The 22262-nt window shown below is 40.4% G+C and overlaps 3 protein-coding genes and 1 long non-coding RNA gene across 4 annotated transcripts; 3 read left to right on the top strand and 1 right to left on the bottom strand.

Annotated features, from left to right (window-relative positions):
- Positions 1–511: 511 nt before the first annotated feature.
- On the top strand, positions 512–5575 carry LOC130197794 (angiopoietin-related protein 3-like). The gene is made up of 7 exons (XM_056420683.1): positions 512–1079; positions 1488–1598; positions 3355–3472; positions 3840–3953; positions 4323–4418; positions 4604–4876; positions 4991–5575. Exons 1-7 carry the CDS (start codon positions 573–575, stop codon positions 5209–5211), a joined length of 1440 nt encoding a protein of 479 aa, XP_056276658.1. The 5' UTR covers positions 512–572; the 3' UTR covers positions 5212–5575.
- A 104-nt stretch (positions 5576–5679) lies between these two features.
- On the top strand, positions 5680–13610 carry LOC130197793 (phosphoglucomutase-1-like). The gene is made up of 11 exons (XM_056420681.1): positions 5680–7344; positions 8320–8482; positions 8781–8927; positions 9199–9324; positions 10599–10789; positions 10873–11027; positions 11224–11339; positions 11436–11571; positions 12236–12419; positions 12561–12689; positions 13333–13610. Exons 1-11 carry the CDS (start codon positions 7087–7089, stop codon positions 13420–13422), a joined length of 1695 nt encoding a protein of 564 aa, XP_056276656.1. The 5' UTR covers positions 5680–7086; the 3' UTR covers positions 13423–13610.
- Positions 13611–14205: 595 nt separating this feature from the next.
- LOC130198512 (leptin receptor gene-related protein-like) lies at positions 14206–22249 on the top strand. Its single transcript, XM_056421688.1, is given in 7 exon segments — positions 14206–14404; positions 19060–19156; positions 19158–19178; positions 19180–19307; positions 19534–19609; positions 20292–20478; positions 20676–22249. Coding segments are annotated over 7 exon segments (648 nt in total). The 5' UTR covers positions 14206–14376; the 3' UTR covers positions 20787–22249.
- LOC130198514 (uncharacterized) lies at positions 16263–19063 on the bottom strand. The gene is made up of 2 exons (XR_008832633.1): positions 18174–19063; positions 16263–16534 (listed from the first exon to the last, which is right to left on the bottom strand). It is a non-coding gene; the product is annotated as an uncharacterized LOC130198514 (long non-coding RNA).
- Positions 22250–22262: the final 13 nt, after the last annotated feature.

The following is a 22262-nucleotide window of genomic DNA, read 5'->3' as shown; positions in this document are numbered from 1 at the left end:
GCACTCATATTAGTAGTTAACATTTAACAGAGTAGAACATTAGTTATGCCCCCGTGTAGATTAGTGCTTATGTCTCACTTCGTACTCCCACTTTTTGGACGGAAGCGTGCACCAAAATACCAACACTTTCTTGCATTGTGTCTGTGTTTGCATGTGAAGATTGAACATTAAAGTTGCAACCTTGATGCAGGTTTCACTTAAAGGAGGTACAGCTATTATTATCATCACAATATTTAAGTCATATTTCTCAATCCAATCTATATGTAAACCAGGTCATCTTCTTGTTTAATTAAAAATAAACCGGCCATGCAACAATAACAGAGACCAGCTGTGACAAAACATTCCATTGATCAGAAAACTAATCACTGACATTTGAATTGATCTGAGCTTTCAACAGTCCACTCAGCAAGAAGATACGACATCATCCATGCTGATATTGATCTGATGAACAGGTTAATCATTGACCTGATTCAAGAAGTGTATATAAAGCCCAAGTTCCTCACCAGTTCCTCTGGAGGAAGAGGGCTGCCAGTTGTTCCCATAACATCGAACAAACACTTCACGACAACAAAATGAGAATCACACTAATTCCCTTATTGTTGGTCGTGGCTGCTGCCTGTGTCCCTGCCCTGTGTGGCAAAAAGGAGCAGCCGGTCCTCCAGCCTGACGTCCCAGTTGAAACCCGGTCCCGCTTTGCTGCTCTCGATGATGTGCGTCTCCTGGCGAATGGCCTCCTGCAACTGGGCCAGAGCCTGCGGGAGTTTGTGCAGAAGACCAAGGGACAGATAAACGACATCGTCCATAAGCTAAACATCTTTGACCACTCGTTTTACCAGCTCTCCGTGCTTGCCAATGAAATTAAAGAGGAAGAAGAGGAGCTCAAGAAAACCACTGTGGTACTGAAGGCCAACAACGAAGAGATCAAAATCCTCTCTGTTGAGATGAACTCCAAAGTGGACATCATGTTGCAGGAGAAGAGTCGGCTGCTGAAGAAGGTGGAAGGGCTGGAAGCGAAGCTGAGCAGCATGTCACATGGCCTGGTGACGAGCGGACAGGTGGCAGAGATCGGTGGCCTCAGGGTGAGTCACCTGTTGGAAAAACCTGTTGCTGAGGTAGAAATGCCTCGAAAAAGCATTTAAATACAACACTAACAACTTCTTCTGGGTGAGCTGACAACTTTCTTTGGTCAGCCTATGCTTTCCTGCACAAGCAGGAATTAGAACTGAAAAAATACTTTATTGAAGCAAACACAAATCTCCTACATATTTTCTGAATATAGCTTGGAGAAAAGAGTTGAACAGGATTTGCTTTTTGAATACTTAATGGAACCTCTTAATAATGAGTAGTATGCCATTTTATCCTAAACTATACTCTGTTGTGCAATTGTTCTCCAAATCTATGTCTGCTAAAATATTGTCTGTGATATTATCAATTAAATAACAGCATTCCTTAACAGTTCCCATGATTCTTTAATGGTCTCTGGTCAGGAAGTGATCCTCAGCCAGGAGCGGAGCATCACTGAGCTGCTCAATGCTGTGAGAGAGCAGAGCGACCAGCTGAACCACCAGAGGGTTAAGATCAATATTCTGGAGGAGAAGGTAAATGTTGGGAACATGTTTTGTTGAAAGAGGGGGTTAAAGATGATGTACTTTTTCTTTTTGCTCAGGGTAAGTTGCAGTTTGTGTTTTGTGTTATCAGTGCAACCCAATAGTTGCATCACATTTATATTTTAAGTTGCAACCTTAAGAAGAAATGTTTCCAGCATGCTGAGATGCTTATCTCAGGTGTCATGTAACTGATCGGTCCGACGTGCACGTCAGGATGTAGCATCATCTGATCTAGTTCATATTTTCATGATATTGCGGTGGTCAGATTCATTAGCAGCCACATATCTGGTGCCTGCTCTTGCTCAACAAACTTACCAAATATTACCCCTCCAGTGCTGGTTTTGGACGTATCAGTTTCCAAATGCTACATGCTGTCTTTTCAAAATAAACCTATATCTTTACAAGAACTTAGATTTGGGCAGCAAAACCATTTAGTAAGGTTTCAGAAAAGGGCGGGGTTGATGTTAAATTTAATTTCAACATTTACTTTTGGTTTCGCAAACAGTGGTGTCCTGGACCAAAGTCCTGTGTTTGTTTGCCCCCCCGCACGTCCCCTCCCGGGAGCCCTGAGTGCACTATCGTGCTTTAGATACTATGTCCAGTTGCTCTAAGCGCCTAATAGTGGCGAGGGTGGGCTTATATACGAGTTAGTTGTTCGTGTGAACTCAGTAGATGTTGGGGTTCGCTGGGTGAGACCGCTTTCCCAGTTCAGTGGCTGTAACAGCTGTACTTTTATTTTACTTGTATACTTCTATATCTTTCATCCCTGTTTCTTATATTTTGTGTTTTGTTTTTACTCTTGTGTGTTGCTGCTACTGTCACGACAAATTTCCCCTTGGGGATTAATAAAGTATATATCTATCTATCTATCTATCTATCTCTATCTACATGTTGTACTCATGAAATATAGTGGGTGTAATATATGCACCATTTTTTAAATTATATTCCATTCCATTATCCAAATCACTTATCCTATTTAGGGTCGCAGGAGCCGATCCCACAGGTCACCAGTTTATCACGGGGCACATGTAGAGACAGACAACCATCCACGCTCACATCTACGGGCAATTTGAAAGTCCAATTAAACTGAGCTGCACGTCTTTAAACTGTGAGAGGAAGTTGGAGAACCCAGAGGGAACCGACTCTGCCACAGAGAGAACCCAGGCCCCTCTTGTGTGAGGTGCAGCCCTAATACATGAAATATATTATTTAAAATGTTGGGTGCAGTGTGTGTTGCATTTTAGGGAGAAGGTCATCAGAAAATATGAATGACACTTTTTTTAAATTTCAGCCCCCATTTCCACCCAATCATTTTCATACAGTCAGATTTTTTCCACTCACAGAGCTTTTCCATTTGTTGCTGTACAAAAGTACGCAATACTGAGATTATTTTTCCATCTGTCATCATAAGGACATTGCTCTGAATGTGCTGGTGGAATGAATCTGGAGTCATGGTACTGTGCGATGTAATTTAGACTTTAAATCATTGGAAGAGGGTGCAGACATAATGACAGAGCTGTCCATATTGTTTAATAATCGCGACCAGTGCCTCAATGTTATAGAACATTCACATTTTCTTTTGTCTTTAAAGCACAACATTCATATTGTTACAGTGAAATATATCATTCATATGTTCCACTCTTGCAGATTGACCACCCAAAGTTTGTTATGTGTGGAATTGCCATTTAATCCGCAGTATTTGAGGATTATGTCAGCTAAAGGAAGTTTTCGCAAACTATTTTCCCAGTTTACAGACACATTGACACAGGAGACCATTGAGAGGATGCCTGACATCTTCAACAGTGACGCACCAACACTCACCCCTTATCTGGCCACAAGCTCGACCAGCACCACCAGCATGACCAGTAAGATTGATCATAAAGCATGAGGAAATGTTGAATATTAAGATCTGGTATTTTTTACTTGTGTACATATATTAGCAAGCATAACGGCCAATATTCAATATCACTGTGTCTCATTACTTTCAAAAAAAGTCCTGTCAATTTACAGCAATGTTCTGCTTCACCTTCATACAGTTTGTTACCTGCCTGCATTTACTGAGCAATAAATAATCCTGCAAAAATCTTTTCTGCCAATGCTGCCGATATGAACAGTTGACCGTGAGGTCACAAGTGCTCTTCCATTTCTCTGCTCCTGATTTTCACATTGAAGCTAATCTCTATTCAGGGAAGTTTCAAATTTGACACCATGTCTTTGTCCGTCTCTAAACAGATCCTCCATCAGACTGCAGCGACCTTTTCAACAGAGGGGAGCGAGTCAGTGGTGTCTACGCCATCAGACCCAGCGGAACGAAGACCTTCATGGCTTTTTGTGACATGAGCAAAGGTACTGTACAGTCACACAAACATTTCACTTCAGCACAGGACGACACGTTTATTAAAGACCTGATTTCAAACCTTGTTCACCCTTATTAGGCTGTAATCCGTAATGTAAAGCAGTAACAGTACCGGATGCAGTCATCTTTTGCGTTGAATTCCAAATATATTTAAAGGCAATTTGAATACAGAGTGGGAAGGACGGACATCACCACTAACTATGAAAACTAATACAGAAGAAGTAATTACATAATGTAAATACATTACACAGCTATGCTTAAAATATTTTGAACATATCAGCGTTAAACTACTTAATGTAAATTGTGAGAATTATAACTTCAAATTAAATAATCACTCTTTTCTATTTCTATTGTTCTAGATCATGGAGCAACAGTCATCCAGCGAAGGAGCGATGGTTCAGTGAATTTTGATCAAAACTGGGAGAAATATGAAAATGGTTTTGGAGATTTTCATGGTGAGAAACAATTCTCTTCTTGAGACGTTACTTAAAAATGTTCCGAATTCTACATTACTACTAGCGTATCTCATGATTATAACAATGTAAATGTCATGAAATGGAATATCAGCATCACTTAATAATGCTTAAAGTGCTTAATATATTATGTTAGCTCAGACGGCTCACGGATGTCTCTCTCATAGGGGAGTTCTGGCTGGGCCTCAGGAACATCCACTCTCTAGCCACTCAGGGCAACTCTGTCCTTCACATCCAGCTGGAAGACTGGAAACAGAACAGGCGCTTCACTGAATACAGATTTAACCTTAGTGGTCCTGAGAGCAACTACACCATTCACCTCACGCATCTGTTTGGAGATTTGCCGGACCCCATGAGCAACCACACAGGCATGATGTTCTCCACCAAGGACAGGGACAATGACAACCACCAGGAATCCAACTGTGCCGACACCTACACAGGTACAGCAGGTACCCTTGTAGGATGTTTATCCTCATGGGATGCAACCAGGGGAATTAATGAATGTTTGTCCTCCAGTATCAGCTGCACAACATGTCATTTATGTCATCCTCCAGGTGGATGGTGGTTCAACGCCTGTGGAGACATCAACCTGAATGGGAGATATTTCCACATGAGACCTAAGTGGCGTTCAGATCGTAGGAGAGGGATTCAGTTAAAGCCGGTCCAAAAGGCATCTTACTCCCTCAAGCGTATCCAGATCTCTGTACACCCCGTGGTTACCCCCAATACCACCCCCTCTACTTCAGCCTCCTATGAAACAGGTGTCTTTCTGTGATCCAGCACCAGCATTCTCCGTGAAAATACTACGTTGAACAGTGGCCTCTTCCGGAGAGTCGTGGGAATGCTTCATGTGGACGGCCATGGTTTAAGACGGCTTGGGCAGAGACGATGATGCTGTGTCAATTTGTGTGAATTTCCAGTAGATTCGTTCACACAGGACTCAAAACAAGTTTCACAATTCTGAGTGCTGTGAGAAAGCCAAAAGAATGCATCACCTGAACCATGATAGTCTCTAATGTAATAGAACACCTGTATTGTGAAATCTGAAATACAGTACGCCGTTAGCATTCAATATTTCTTCACTCACTGTATCTCAGAGGTCAACGGTTATGGAGAAGAAATTAAAATTTACAGCCATGTGTGAGTTTCCAACATGTGGTTTCCAACGTGGCGGTGGCCCTTGAAGGGGTCACAAGATACATCTCAGGAGTCGGAAGAGAATTAAGGGTATAGAAAGTCTACAAAACATAGTTGTGCTACACAACAATCTGGTGAAATACTGTCCACATTGTTCTCTTCTGTCATCTTAAAATATACGTTTTGCATCAAATGGTTATTTTCTTCATAAATCGAAAAAATTAAAAAATTGCTTAGACCCACAGTTCAGAAAACCCCGAAATGTACGATCATAGAAGACGTAGAAAACCAGCAATGAATCCTCGTTGACAGGCTAGAGAGGTCAGGAACTGTTGGCATCAATAATTAAAAAGAAAATGACTAAAATAAATGTTTGATTATCAGTATAATTGTCAATACAATTCCCCGTCAGATTAATCAATTGATTGTTTCACTTCCAATCCGATATTGTTTAATTCTGAGGCATTTTTAAGGGGAAAAAAGGTTAGGAGTCATAGCTGGATAACACTTTGGAAACTCTATTTTTGATTCATGTTTGATATTTTATCAATTTGAATCAACAAAGGTGGTGGTGACCAAATATATCGCTAGCATTCATTAAAGTCTGCAGAACTGAAATATATTGAAAACCTTGGAGTTTTTCCCTGATTTCTATAATGTCCTGTTGGTCATTAGGGGCTGATGATCGATGGCACAGAATGTTCTTTTGATGTCAACAGAGATTTGGCCCAGATTATTGTCATCCTTGAACTAAAAACACAAATGTTATGTTAATACCAAAACCTTTTAAATGGATCACTGATGCATATGTGTGCTATTGGGACATACTACAACGTTCAGAATATTGCACTGGGAGGTCTGGGAACACTTTTGTGTTATGTTGTTGGAGCCCTTAACAAACTCTAGAGGGCAGTGTTGCTCTGCCTCATTCAGATCCCCTCACCCTGATTTGATTGTGCTGCGTGTATAATTAGATTTTACATTTTCTATTTGTTTTGTGAACAGATACTTTATAAGAAATTCACACACTCAGCTTTAAGAAAGCGTAAATTTCCTCTCCCAAACTGGTGCTAAGTGCCTCTCCAATGAAATATGTCATCATTGTAACTGTGAGCACAGCTGCAGCCATTCAGAGACGGACACATAGCTCCCATAAGACCTCAGTACTTTCATCCAGACACACCCAAACATGCACACGCACACATAGCACACGCACACACACACACACACACTTCTTTGTGACTGGGCCTGCGGCCTTGACAGTGATCTCCGTGCACATGTGTGAAGGAGCGTCTTCAGTTACTGCCCCTGCCTCTGCACACACATTGGTTTGAAAAGTTATTTAGGGCATCAGATGTGTCACTGTAACCCTGTACTTCTCATGAAATAACAGGAGGAGTCAAGAGTATACCCTGCCATTCTTCCCCTGTGTCAACTGACAGGGGATCTCCCTCTAAACACAGGCTGCGGCTCTCTTTGCTGCTGCGTTGGGTTGGATTCTCTTTTTGAAACAATGGACAACAGTCCTCTGCAGGTGTTGACTATCCCGACGGCACCATACCCCGACCAGAGACCCGGCACCGGCGGCCTGACGAAAAAGGTCCATGTATTCCAGTCAAGGAGACACTATCTCCACAACTTCATCCAGAGTATCTTCTCCTCCATTGACCTCCGGGACCGACAGGGATCAACAGTGGTGGTGGGGGGAGACGGCCGCTTCTTCAACAGAACAGCTATTGAGGTCATTGTGCAGATGGCAGCTGCCAACGGGGTTAGTGTCCCTGTGTGTGTGTGTGTGTGTGTGTGTGTGTGTGTGTGTGTGTGTGTGTTTGTTTGTTTATGTGTGCATGCTGGTAAATTTGTGTTAGTATGAGGGTGGGTGAGTAAGCATGTATGTGTCACCTTGTTAATATCCCTTTGCTGTCATTAGTTGTAACATCCACTTGTCGTCTTAGAATTCAATTTGCAGCCTTGGTTGAACAATATCATTAATAGAATATTATTATTATTATTAATAATAATAATAATATTGTAAAGCCCTCAAATTAAAAGTGTACGGGATACTCTTTCTAGTTCTCCAAATGTTAACACAATCCAATAAAATATATGTTCAATAATTAGAAAAGAAAAATATGATGTTATATCATGATAGTTGTATTGTAATAATGTATAATACATTTACATGCTTGGTGTACATACATTAAAAATATTAATTTGTCTTTTGTCAAAACGTTTGGTTGTGTTAGAAATGTAATACCACACTTTTTTACAATAGTTTTTTTGTCTAATAATAAATATTCAACAAGATTGTGAGAGGAGAGAGTATAATGTAATACAACGGTAGAATAATGTAACTCTGAGAAATCAAAGGATGAACGCTGCCGTTCAAACTAAAGCCTGCTAGTCGCTGCTGTAACCGTAGCTGATGTCTTCAAATAGAAAAGCATACAACCTGTTTTGTTTTTTACGCTCCTGCCAGCACCAGTAATAAGCTCTCTGTGGTCCCAGGACTTACGTTTCATAACCTTTGAGCTTCTGATAACTTTCTCTGTATGGTTAGAGGGATTCAAAATAAACTTACACACAACAGAACTTGCTCTTGATGTGCTCTTGAGGCACTTTAGCAATAATACATGACACACCAAACCTGATATTCAGTGCTATTCCCTCCCGTCCTCCACTCAGATAAATGAAGATACACACTTGTGCCAACCAACTCACACACACCTGTGTGACATTTCCTCAGGTGGGTCGTATGATCATTGGACACCACGGGATAATGTCCACACCGGCCATATCCTGTGTAATCAGGAAATACAAAGCCATCGGTGGCATCATCCTCACTGCCAGCCACAACCCTGGTGGAGCTGATGGAGACTTTGGCATTAAGTTCAACACTGCAAATGGAGGTATGGTAACTGGAGAGGAGGAGGAATGTAGGGGCATCAGCCAAGTGAAAAATAGTGTTACGAGGGAAGTTAACAAGGCTGTGCAGGCCTCATTCAGATATGTGGCACAGACACAGTCATGAGATATTGTTTGAGAATTGTGTGGACAAAAAATCCGGGACAAAGTAGGTTGTTCTGCATGGTTTTACTTTTACCAATCGGTATCCCAAGCAACCCTGAATGGTAACACCACTCTACTGAATGTGAACATCAGTACACTATATTAAATGTAATATCATGGATTTTCTACTGCATCTAGGCCCGGCCAAGGAGGCTGTCACAAACAAGATCTTTCAGATCACCAGGACCATTGAGGAGTTTGCCATCTGCCCCGGACTCCTTGTGGATTTGACAACTCTGGGCAAACAGATGTTTGATCTGGAAAACAAGTTCAAACCATTCACAGGTGAAGCGTTAGTCTGTAAGCCATGATTTTTAAATTACGAGAGGATGGAGGCAATGAGAGGAAAAAAAGATGGTGGATGAATACTAGAGCAGTGACAACTTTCTCTCGAGATACTTGCTACAAAAGCGACTGTAAAATCAGATCCACTATACGAATGGATTATATGAAACATCTTTGCCGTTCTCCGCTGATCGTTCATTGTAATGTTTTCGGATGACATGTGAATTCACGGATTCAAAATACAACTGTGTTTGTCATCTGTGGTGTCCAGTGGAAATTGTGGACTCTGTGGAATCCTACGCTAACTTGTTGAGGAACATCTTTGACTTTGCTGCTCTGAAGGAGCTTCTCTCCGGTGAAGATCACATCAAGATAAGACTAGATGCCATGCATGGAGGTGAGATGATATTTACCAAGAGTAATCGCAGCCATATATTCTCTGTTGCTCTGGAAAAAAAGAACAGAGAGATTATCACGTTAAACCATACACATTAAGTTTTCAATGAATTTTAAATATGTTGATTATCTTTACTTACAAGTACTAAAAAGTATTATACGTTTTTGTAAAAGTACGAAGGTATATGAAGTGGAAGAACCACTGTGATTGCTAATATACATTATATTGGATTTTTATTACTGATATTATCATGTGTTAAAATCATTTTACTGTTGTAGATGATCAAGAAGTAACTAATTTTAGCTGATGCTAGGTAGTTTATAACAAAGATGATTAGGTTTTATATATATATAAATATATATATATATATATAAATAATGAATTTAAGTGCAGTACTTGACTTTACGTTTTACAGAGTCATAGGTTCTAAGGAAAAACAACATAAAACTCATGTTCCTTAAATGTTTGCTTATGGTCACAACATCTACAGAGCTATTGTATTGTTTCTCTATTGACACTGAGCTTATCAATTATATAAATACATCATTTAAATAAAGAGAGGATATTTGTATGTCTATATTTACATAAATACATGTGTATATTTATACATATACATATTATTGTGTTTTTCATGATTTAAAAACATAAATAAACAAGTGCTTTGCAATGTCAGTGGATAAGTGGAATGGGGTTCTGGGAACTGTTGACTTTGGAATGATTCAAAATGATCATGTTACTGAATCTATTTAGGAATAGGAGCGTCCCCAAACACTGAAACTGAAACTAATCGGTGAACAATCCGCACATCCCCCTGGTCGCCCCTTCACAGGAAGTAGAGTTATTATGGGCTAAACATTTTGACATGATAACACACCTCTATCTTTGTGGTCCAAGACTTTCCATCTCATTCACTCTCAAAACAAATCTACACTATTAATTAACTAGTTATAACTCATTTTTAATGATATTCAGATCATGTTGCCTTCGGACAAAGCCTCGCCGTTTCCCTGACTCCTTTCTTTGTGCAAAGCTAAGCTTACCAGCTGATGGCGGTAGCTTCATATGAACCCTATAAGTGTCAATCCTCTCATTTAACTCTTTTCAAAGCGAATAAGTGTTTTTCCTGATATCTTAATCTGTTTATCTAAACAGAGCAACAAGAGCTGACATGTTTGTTGTTGTTGTTTTAGAAAGGGTCACTTTGTGCCACACAATATTGTACTGCAGTATTCATTGTCTTCTTCACTGTCTCTGTCCCCCTGTGGTCCTCCCAGTGGTGGGGCCGTATGTGAGGAGGATCCTCTGTGAGGAGCTGGGCTGCCCTGTCAATTCTGCCATCAACTGTGTTCCCTTGGAGGATTTTGGGGGTCAACACCCAGATCCTAACCTCACCTACGCTGCAGATCTGGTTGACAGCATGAGAGATGGACAATATGATTTTGGTGCAGCATTTGATGGTGATGGGGTTCGTGTCCTGTTATTTGTCTCTTTCTATAGATTTTCTGAAATACAGTAAAAAACTATCTTTTTATCCGTCTGGCTTTCTAGGACCGTAACATGATCCTTGGTAAACATGGTTTTTTCGTCACCCCACCGGACTCTGTGGCTGTTATTGCTGACAACATCTTCTGCATCCCATACTTCCAACATACAGGGGTGAGAGGCTTCGCCCGCAGCATGCCCACAAGTGCAGCTTTAGACAGGTAAAAATACAGCCGGCTAGTTGCACCTCACTGCCACTGATGAGACAGTGATTTTCAACTTACAATACTTGGCACCACTAGATTTGAACAAGATCAAATCTTTGTATTTAACATTCAAAAGTAGACATTCGTAATAATCATGGTATTATTGTGTTTGTGTCGAAGGTTAACTACACTTTCCATGTATTTCCTGCAGAGTAGCCAAGGCAACAAAAATAGAGCTATATGAAACTCCGACTGGGTGGAAATACTTTGGAAACCTAATGGACGCAGGCAGACTGTCTTTGTGTGGGGAAGAAAGCTTTGGAACAGGTTCTGTATCACTTCAGAAAGTTATCAGATCACAGTAATTTAAATAACTTAGTATGTTGGTGTGGACGGTGGACTTATTTTCATGTCCTCTTTAAGGTGGAGACCATATTCGTGAGAAGGACGGGCTTTGGGCCGTGCTGGCATGGCTATCCATCCTGGCCACTAGAAAGCAGAGTGTGGAGGATATCCTTAAAGACCATTGGCTGAAATACGGAAGGAACTACTTTACCAGGTGACATGTCGATACATCTGTGATCTTTGTTTGAACTGTGATCTTTGTTTGTGTGCAATCAGAGTTGAACTCCATCGACCATCAGAGCCACCAAAGCACAGCCAATCAGTGCTTATGTGTACTCTCTTATCTCTACATTATGACATAATGCACATTGTTGATTTGATTAGGATGGAGAGTGGACTGATTGTACAGATACATGTTAAGAAGATACATACGTAACATGACTGCCATCTAGTGGAACATATATGCCATTACATATTACTTAAAGTTCTTTTAGTTTGTCAATGGAAATGCAACATGATCCTGTCAGCACTTTCCTAAATTCTTATTTTGCCTTTGAGGACATACGGTGTAACCAGACAGATCATGACCTAATTCATTATGATATAGTTAAAAAAGTACAACCATTACGGTGTCTTACAAATATTGACTGCTAAATTACAAGGAATGCATTCTGGTTATATATTATTAGACAAACACTGCATTCATAAATAAATAAACATTTGGACGGTATTGCGGCAAAAAAGTCTGATTCAAATTATTAAATTTACTCTCAAATGTTGGACAGTTTTTACCCCATTCTTCAACGACATATCACGATACAAGCGTTAAACAATAAAGCACTTATTCTTTTGACAATAGATGTTGTGTTTTTGTCCAGATATGACTACGAGGACGTAGAAATAGATGCAGCCTGTGAGATGATGATGGATTTGGAGATTTTGATTGTCGACAAGTCCTTCGTGAAGCAGAGATTTGCTGTGAAGGACAAAATCTACCAAGTGGAAAAAGCAGACAACTTTGAGTACACAGACCCGGTAGACAGCACCATATCCAGGAACCAGGTACATGACACACTGAGTTCCGTTCCTATGACGATAACGCTGTTATGAGTACAGTTCCTGGATGGGACCAGCGGTGACTGGGTGCTGGAACTACTCAAAAGTGTAAAGTGTCACATAGTCTGTACTGGGTTGTTTTTGCAGGGTCTGCGGATAATCTTCTCTGATGGTTCTCGGATCATCTATCGACTCAGTGGGACAGGTTGTGATGTGGCGACAGTTCGAATCTACATCGACAGCTATGAAAAGGAGCAAATCTTAGAAGACACGCAGGTAAAATAATCTTAATTTAAATGGTTGTTCGGACTAATTTGGCCAAATATTCCACAATACTTACAGGCAGAGGGTGCTATGATTTGCATTCAACATATATCATGGGGTGTAGTGATATGTGGTTGAGAGGAACAGGAGAGACAAAGGTGAACATATCAGAGCATCCATGGCTAAATGGCAGTCAGACAATTGTGCAAAGCATTCAGTTTGCCTCATACAGCTTAAAAGAAAACATACGGCCGTAATATAAAAGGTTTTTTTATTTGATTTTACATTCATTGAACAAGGGGGTTCAATGAAAGTAAAATCAAATACAAATCATAACAATGTATACAACAAAAAAAGGGGTTTGTTATATACATTGTTAGAATTTAATTTCAACTTCTCAATTAGCTAATTTATTTACAAAGCAGTTTTAACTATTTGGTTCTTGGTAGCTCCAGTTACCCAAACTATATGTGTCTCTTGGGTAGCTTGTTGTTCAACTTCTTCCAGTGTGAAGTAATTGGTATCTTTTAAAGCTTTGCTTTTAAATTAGCATCTGCAACTCTGTCCATTGGTAAATGTTAATGAGGAAATGCATCAGTGGCATATGGCGGCCAGGTGCAAGTGTCTCTAACCATATAATTATTGTTTGGGACAGGTGATGCTGGCACCCCTGGCAACCATCGCTCTGAAGATTTCCCAGCTCCATCACAGGACGGGTCGAACTGGCCCATCTGTCATCACATGATTCCTCCCATTTGTTACTCCATCCTTGCTAAACTAATGCCCTCCTATTTTTTCTTTCCAGATGTTTGTATAAACTGAGCTTCAATTCCAAGTACAGCTGCACAACATGCAACAGTTTGCATTTTAGGCTAAAAATATATTCAGTGTTTTTCTCTGTTCGACATTAAACTGCTTTTTATTTTTGTGTCATTTTTGATCTTTGTGTTTTTTACATATATATTTAAATTTCACTTGGGTTCTCTCATTTTAAAAAATGGGAATTAAATTGAATTAGTCACTGTCCAAAAGCAGCAGGGTTTCAAAACCAGCCATGTTCTTAGCAGTGGTGGGCAGTGGCGTCCCTAGGCTAAAGCCCCGGATGTTTTTTAACCCTTTTCTTTTGTTTTTGTTTGAATTGACTGTTTATTCCTCCTGTTACCTTTTTTATTTTTACTAACATATTTATTTTTTGAGGTCAATATACCCCACCTATAAAAAAAAATCTCCAGAAAATTATTAATTAATATTTCCAAGTTTAAGTTGTGGTACTTTTTTATGTTTGTTTGTTGACTCCCGAAAGAACACCGACATTAAACATTGAATCGGGTCAAATTGACCCGAAGGCGACAGGAGGGTTAATTAGCCCCGAATGTTAATAAAAAATTTTAAAAAAGATTTGGCACACAAGTGGTTAACACCTCCTGGTCGCACGTGACGTCATTCACCCAAAACAGCGGAGTCAGGCTGGCAGCAGGCGCACGTAGCAGCAAGCTGCTGTCTGAGAGTGTTTCTATGTCTAAAAATGTCGCTGCTTCACTCTTCTGGGCTAAGCCCAGCGCCGCCGCTCCCATAACGCGCACTACGTGCTGCGCGTAGGGCACCAAGTCCTGAAGGGGCACCACAAAACAGAACAAGAGATATATTTAATCGCTCAGCACCCCCGTTAACACTTCTCGGGTCGCATCGCTCTGCCGTGATGCGCGCCGACACATCCGCGCACACAGGTGAGCACACTCTCACTAGCACCCCCCACCCCGTCGACAACGCTCGCCGTGGGTCACTTTCCTATCTCAGGGGGGCATCATGAAGGAGTTATGCTTAGGGCACCAACATGGCGAGCAGCTGCACTGGCTAAACCCCAGATTTATCAAAATCCTAGAGACGCCCCCTGGTGGTGGGACGTGCATTTCTACCCAGGCCTTCAATGCCGTCTTACTACAGCTGAACAACCTAATGTATTAGTTCACCAGTGTTCCGGTACAGGGCTTTTATTGTGAAGGAGCAGACGGAAATAGATAAAGTTGCCGTGTTTCTTACGTTATTAAGTAACGTAAAAACCCTCAGTTACACTAATTCAGAGAATCGTATCGTCCATGTATCTGTATATTTATATCGATGTATGTGTGTGTATTTTATGTATGTACATGTGTATATATCAGAGAACCCCGCTGGAGTGATTCGGGATGCTTTGGACTTTCCTCATTGTCCCTGCTGGTGATTGTTTTTCTTCTGCTTTCTGTTTTCTTTACATCTGGTGATTCTACCCCCGTTCCCGTTACTTGCATTTACACAAACACTTTCACAAACAGTAACTTACATAAACACACTGTATTTGCTACATACTCATACATGCACAAACTATTCACGTACTCGAATCTCTAGCACCACTACGCTCTCAAACCCGCTAACAAGACTGTGAGACCATAGCCAATGTACAAACAAACAAAAAAATGTAGAAGTGACATTCAGAAACGTCCTGTTGAGCCCTAACTTCTCGAACTTGTTCGGGAGCCTCTTCTTGTTCAGGGTCTGACTCTGGTTCAAAACGATATGGTTGCACGACGGTATCTTCATCTGCAGTAGCCATATTTCTACAAAGGTAATGGTAGCTGGGCAGGCAGCAGCGAGGCGAGCGCATCTCGTGGAGGAGAGGGGGAGGCATTGGGGGGAGCTGGCTCATTAGCATTTAAAGGAACAGGCACTCAAAACAGGTTAATCTGTGGGGAGGTGTTTTTGACAGGGTAAAAAGGGTGCTGTTTGAAATGATTCTTGTGGTATTTTGACCAAAATATGTTACAAACATTTCATTAAGACCCCAAGGAACCATATCAACTTGTGGAAAAATGGGCATACGATGGGTCCTTTAAAGCCCCAAAATGGAGTTTTTCCCTTTTAGCGCCCCCTTCAGTTTTGGAGGTATTTAACGTTTACTTCAGTGTCGTAAATACCCAGTCACGATAGATGCAGCCTCGCATACACTTGTATTGATGACCAGACAAAGTCAGAAACCAAGAAATGATGTCAACCGATAAGGTAAGAATATTCAAAGATTTTACATAAATATGACTGCATAGTTTTATTCATTGTGATATCGGAGATGAATGCTAACATAACCAAAATAATGACATTTAGTTTAGATGAAATACCGATCGCGTTTTCAGCCTATATACGTTGTTTTCTAAATGTTTGAATGTGGAGTACGTGTGATCGAATACAATATTGTTGACAACACCAAAAAGCTACATATTCATAATTTACATTGGAACGTGGAATTCATTACAAGAGACTTCGCTTGCTTCGCCCTTATACTATAGCTGCGAGCGTGGACTGGCACTATATGACATTGCGTAATCACTGCCAGAAAGCAGGTCGAAGTACATCCGCCCCGGATCGGGCGGCCCCAGAATCCTACATAGCGGAGTTATTTCCCCACAGACCCCCGATGGCAATAGCGGAGCCGCAAATCGCCATATTAAAAGTCATTGTAGCGGCACAATTTTTTTCAAGCTGTTATTTTAAGGTACAATTATTGCATAATGTTACTTTAAGGTGGACCCAAATGCACGACTCCGGAGACAGACGGCAAATAATTATCTTTACTGAGAGAATAACCCAGAACAGAACACTAAGCAATACATTGACTGATCAAGTAACACACGAGGGCTTGGGCTGGAAACACAAGACAATCTGGCAGAGGACAAGTGCAAGTGAGGGGACCTCAGTAGACAGGGACTAACGAGGGAATGGGCAACAGGTGAGATGGGCATGAAGACCAGGTGAAGGGAATGAGGGATGACTAGGGAGTGATCAGAGGCAGGTGAAGGCAGTTGGACTGACGAGATGGGAAGCAGGATCTGGAATGACACGATAGTTAGTGAGACAGGATGAAAACTAGAACGGGCACTCGGTAGAGCGCATACCTTCGCATATAACAAGATCGGGCATTGAATTATGAACATGTTGGCATTGCATGCCAATTGGATACAAATTGACCGCGCTATGGTAAAAAGAAGATTTTGACCTTTTCATGCCCTTGACCTTTGACCCGATCGATCCCAAAATCTAATCAAATGGTCCCCAGATAATAACCAATCATCCCACCAAATTGTATGCGATTCGGTTTAATACTTTTTTAGTTATGCGAGTAACACGCATATAAATAAATAAATAAATACACGGCGATCAAAACATAACCTTCCGCATTTTCAATGCGAAGGTAAAAAGGAAGGTGTGGAGCTAAACTGTTACATAAATAACATTTCTACATGCCCCCAGTGCTCATTTCCAAATTAAAGAACTTGTTGTTTCCTGTCATGAAGCCTGAAATTGTTATTTGGATCATCTGCATTCATCATTCCTTCTCATTCAGGGAAATTAGGAATTAGGAATTGCGGTCAAGTGTGTGGTGCTGGAGGATGAGTCGCTCAAGCATTGCCACAAACACATCTTTCCATTTACAGAGTGACTGTTCGAATAATTACAAAGAACAACAGCAAAGCAACATTATACTATTGTGGTATTAGAGATAAACAGAATTACCTTTCCATTTCTTTTGAAGTGGAGTTCAGAATTACTTTAACTATCTCTCAAACTTATTTTCTGCGGGAGACATTTGAGCTGTCTTGGGAAACAATGTAAAAGAGACGTATCCAGCTCTAGTGGCTACACAATATCCATCTGGAGAGAAACAGCATTAGTCCGCTAACATCTGGTCCAGCTCTGTGATCACACATGCCCTTTGAAGTACTGAACCTTTCTCCTGGTTTCATCTCCATGATACAGGGCACCTGACAAGAGGCCAGCACAGTTTAACTCTGGTTTATCTGAACCATTCATGCGTATAAAGTCTGCAAAATATGCCTTCTTTACTACAGACATTTTGACTTACAAATAGCATTAATGCTGATTATGCTCAATATCAGAGCCCCTGAAGAGGGAGGAATTATGGAATTATGGAAGACACCATTCTAACTTCTGTACCTTATTTATATATATGTTCTTTGTTACGCCATGGAGAAAATCAACATAGTTGCCAAAATCTAGTTACATCATAGAAGCCATATAATACAAATATCATATATATCAGAGATTATTATTATTATTATGGCACAACAGAATCTGTATTGGTTCACAAGAGTTTGTGTTTATATGTTTACATTTCACAGGCAGTTTTGCATATAAGAACGATCGCTACACTTCCAGTATGGTTGCATTTACATGTTATACAGACTATGATCTGGATGCTATGTTAAATGCAGTATGGGATTTGTTTACAGCTCTCAGATCGACCTAAAAGTCAAGAAAAAAGTGTAGGGTATTCCCATCAAAAATGTAGATGTGTAGACGATTTTTTTAAAGCATGCAACCGAAATCCTTAACTAAAGTACAATATCCTCAAATATGTAATGTTCTGACTTAATTTAATGAGTTTGCTCTCTTTATTGTTTAAGCTTGTCCAAGAAGGACACCTGCTGGTGTATTTTGGTATCGCACCTTAAGTGCCTTTGTTTTGTCCCGCCGGCAAAATCCAGTTCTAACGTGTTCAAAGAGCTGTATGGATCGAAGCAGTTTCTAGCGGTCAGATCCTTGGAGTAAATACGTCCTTTTACCTGAAAAAAGAGAGAAAAGAAGAGCAACAGAGTTATCTAAAGAATGAACATCTGAAAGTAAAGTTCATCAACAAAACATTCTGGAGCGTCATTCCTTCTGCACTCTTTGGTTAGCTATCTGTCTATGCCTTGTAAGGATGCACACAATTGCTAGGACAGAATATGTAAATAAATTAAGTAGCCTACAGTAAGTAACGTAGGCTACAGGAATATTTACACCACGGGTATCACGTGCGTGTTAACCAAGCCCTCACGAACAGTGTTGTCGGTCCCATGCTTCTCACCACAAGGGTTACAACAAACATGGGAGAAAAACTAGATTTGATTGACAAAAACATTTGATTAATGTGCCTGCACGCCGCTAATGACGGGAGAGGATCTTCTTCTGTGGTGTTTTACGGCAGCTTGCATCCTTTTAGTTGCACTACTGCCATCTTCCGGTTCCCAGCTACTATACTTTCCCCATCAGTCCTGTTGCTCGCAAAAATTGCATGAAACACCCTCTTCCCAGACCACTAGACCCCCACTCCAATATACTTCCTAGCTCTCTTCCCTTCATCCCTAGTCTCTCCATTTCTTCCAACATGACCTTCCTTTCTGACCTGTATTTATTGCATGTGGTGACAACATGTTGTACAGTTTCTGGTGCCTGGCAGCGCTCACAAAGTCCAGTTGGGTGTTTCCCCATCACAAATAATGTGCTGCATAAATAGCTGTGCCCAATCCTCAATCTTGCCATTGTGACTTCTTCCCTCCTATTTCCTCCCCAGTCGGCAGTCCCTGTGGCGTTCAGGTGTACCTGCATGTTCGGGACACGGTTACAATGCTGGTTAAATCCTCGGCTGTCTGCTACTGTCGCTTTAAGACGGTCACCTGACAAAGAAGGAAAATCCGAGGAGGAAGCAGGAAGTACGTCGAGAAAGAAAAGAGAGCCTGAACACATAAACAAAACACAAAGAAGAAGATCAAAAGCCAAACAGAAAGTTCCACACATTTATTGCAATGGCCGGAATTAAAGGTATTGTATTAAAGTCGTAATGAGTCAGTCGATCGGTGTGATTTACGTTCATGTATTTACGCAGACGTTAATGCGTCAACAACTTTGTCTATAATTTTGGACAACGATAATTAAAGTGTTGCTAAAACGTTAGCCGATTTCTGTTTTATGTCTTGTTGTAACTTTGGACATAGGCTAGCAGTTACCTGTGTAATGTAACGTTCATGGGATGTTTCTCTTGTTTCAGCACTGGTTGGTTTATCCTTCAGTGGCGCCATTGGACTTACATTTCTTCTTCTGAGCTGTGTATTGGAGCAGTACGGGTAAGTTCTTTGTTATAATTAAGTATCCATGTCAATGCATCACATAGACCTGGCTTACATGCAATATTGAGACTTAAAGGGATTGTTCAGTTTAATTTATTCCAGAGTTAATCAGAGATATGACAACAACAACAAAATACAAAACTGTATGGTGGTGCTCCAACTATTTAATATTTCATTTGTAAGTTGAGTGACTTTTAAGAGGAATATTGTCAAAATCAATGCCGCAGAGAATGAAACATGTTGTCCCTTGTCTGGGTCGAGATCCAGAAATGCTGAATCCTACAATTTCCATTATGAATCTCAATAGTGTCTTTCATTAAATGCCCACAACTTTAAAACCCCATACTCCCAGTGTGTAATGCAGGCTTTCTGTTAAATGGCTTTAAACCTCGAGCCCAAGCTTAGATAAGGATTATTTATCAGACTTGGTCACTCAATCACATAAGACATTATACAATTGTTTTTACAGACAGAGTAATACTTCTTATAAGGTAAACTGGGCATTTTCCCAGTGCCCCTTTTAAATTGTTTAATTTTGTTGTGACTGGTTCAATCTTTCTGAGTGATTTGTTTGGGCACTTTTCTTTCTTGAATTTACACCTGTTTTTTCCAACAAACTGCAAACCTGTGCCTTTAAATGTCATACCTGCTTTTAACTGTTATACATCTGTTTCTGTAGGATATACTGGCCGCTGTTTGTCCTGATTTTCTACATATTGAGCCCCATCCCAACCTTCATATCCAGACGACTCAGTGATGACAGTGACTCCTCCAGCAATGCATGCAGAGAGATAGCCTACTTCTTAACAACTGGCATCGTGGTATCATCCTTTGGACTTCCCATTGTGCTAGCCCACACTACCACAGTGAGTTCTCTCTTTACAGCCACCATCATTAGCTGTATTTGTTTGTGTAAATATGTCTGCGCACCACATCAATTGTTAGTATATTTAAAATGCATTTTTCTTGAGAGATGTGCATTGTGCCAGGAGAGCCTTGTGAAAAACAAAGGACTATAGATTTATTTTGGACTGATTCAGGATGAATTTTTTTCCTCCAACAGATCCAGTGGGGTGCCTGTGGTCTGGTGATGACAGGGAATGCTGTCATCTTCCTCACCATCTTTGGGTTTTTTGTCGTGTTTGGAGGTGGGGACGACTTCAGCTGGGAGTAGTGGTAGAGTGCCTTCAGACAGTGGACCGAAAGAAGGACAGATGGATGAAGAATGGATCGGTAGGTGGATAGTTGAATGGAAAGACAGCAGACTGAGAGGAACATGTGTCCTGTATTTTATAGGGCATGATGCTCATGTACATTAAATGCTGCACAAATGTCAAATTTACTGGGCATGTTTTTACAAAAAAAAAATCATTAAAGAGTGTTGGGGTTGCAGACAACAATATGTATCCCATAAAGTGCCTTAGGTCTAGGACCAGAGAGACGGTGATGCCTATCCACCATAACCCATGTATTTGAGCTTGTCTTGCCTCTATTTCAACCCTCAAATCCTCCCTGCTTGATGCAGCTGCCTGCTATTTCATTATGCTTAAGTTAATCAATATATTATTAGCATCCTAAAGAGTAACTCTATTGTAATGCACACTGCGACGCTCACTGCATTATCTGACCTCTTTGTACAAGGCAGGATTGGCTTTACTCAATTATGGTTTGCTTATTGTGAGCACTGTCTGCTATTTAAAGTATGACGGCAGGGCAAGTTATCTTAATCCAAGCTAACTAGTTGTCCGACTCCTCATCAGGTAAAGATATATTTGTATGGAGGTTGTGTGTGTGTGTGTTTGTTTGTTTGTTTTCATTTTGCTACACGACTTAATGTAAGTCTGTTTCTTAATGTAAACAGACTTATTAAAACTGCCTTACTTTTTGTTCTGGTGCAATTGTTTACATTCTCACCAAAGATCATTTTGAGTAAAAAATTTAACATATTCACCATTTGAACTGTGGATTTTGATCTGAAAGCGCTGTTGAGTGAAATTCATACATTTAAGAATCTATGTTCAAGTATTGTGTGAACAGGCCTGAAGAAGCATATATATCCATATTATATTCCTGCAGATGACACAATTCATACAATTGAGCCACTAAGAGCATGATATTAATCTGTGAATGATTATTACATGTTGAATGGTAAATATGTTTTAAGGGCTTTGCCTGCAAGCTCATTCACAAGTGCCTGTCAGCCAGTGTATATTTTGAATAATAGATACATCACTGTGATATGGTTTGGAGTCAGAATGTGGGGATCCATCATCATTCTAATCATAGGCCATTACAATGTGTCGTAGTAAAATCACTTTAACATAATCATGTTATATTTCATCATTACCAGTAACTGACTTTTACTGAGGTTATGACGTTTGTGTGATTAGCCCACTTGACTATCACAATACATTCTAGTTAGTGTCCTGAATAATCTCTGATTTTCCAATTCCTTCACTGCTTTCCGAGGGTAATATTATATTGTATGTCTCAGAACTGACGTGTAAAGAAAGCTTTCTATTGTGATACAAACATACACTAACGAGTTCTGTGGAGCTCTCAAAAGGTTATTTTATAACCTCTGGGTTACATTTTATTTTCTAACTTTGATTAAATCTCCCTGTATAATGAAACTAACTCTGTCTCGCTG

The sequence above is a fragment of the Pseudoliparis swirei genome, chromosome 8 (assembly GCF_029220125.1).
Source record: "Pseudoliparis swirei isolate HS2019 ecotype Mariana Trench chromosome 8, NWPU_hadal_v1, whole genome shotgun sequence".
NCBI lineage: Eukaryota > Metazoa > Chordata > Actinopteri > Perciformes > Liparidae > Pseudoliparis > Pseudoliparis swirei.
The sequence above is the reverse complement of the archived record's forward strand: the minus strand, read 5'-3'. Positions and strand labels throughout refer to the sequence as shown.

Coding starts and splice junctions, on each gene's coding strand:
- LOC130197794 (XM_056420683.1), top strand. CDS start 573: ATGAGAATCACACTAATTCCCTTATTGTTGGTCGTGGCTGCTGCCTGT. Junction 1,080..1,487: donor CAGAGATCGGTGGCCTCAGG/GTGAGTCACCTG, acceptor GTCTCTGGTCAG/GAAGTGATCCTCAGCCAGGA. Junction 4,877..4,990: donor CTGTGCCGACACCTACACAG/GTACAGCAGGTA, acceptor GTCATCCTCCAG/GTGGATGGTGGTTCAACGCC.
- LOC130197793 (XM_056420681.1), top strand. CDS start 7,087: ATGGACAACAGTCCTCTGCAGGTGTTGACTATCCCGACGGCACCATAC. Junction 11,340..11,435: donor GGAAGAAAGCTTTGGAACAG/GTTCTGTATCAC, acceptor GTCCTCTTTAAG/GTGGAGACCATATTCGTGAG. Junction 11,572..12,235: donor GGAAGGAACTACTTTACCAG/GTGACATGTCGA, acceptor GTTTTTGTCCAG/ATATGACTACGAGGACGTAG.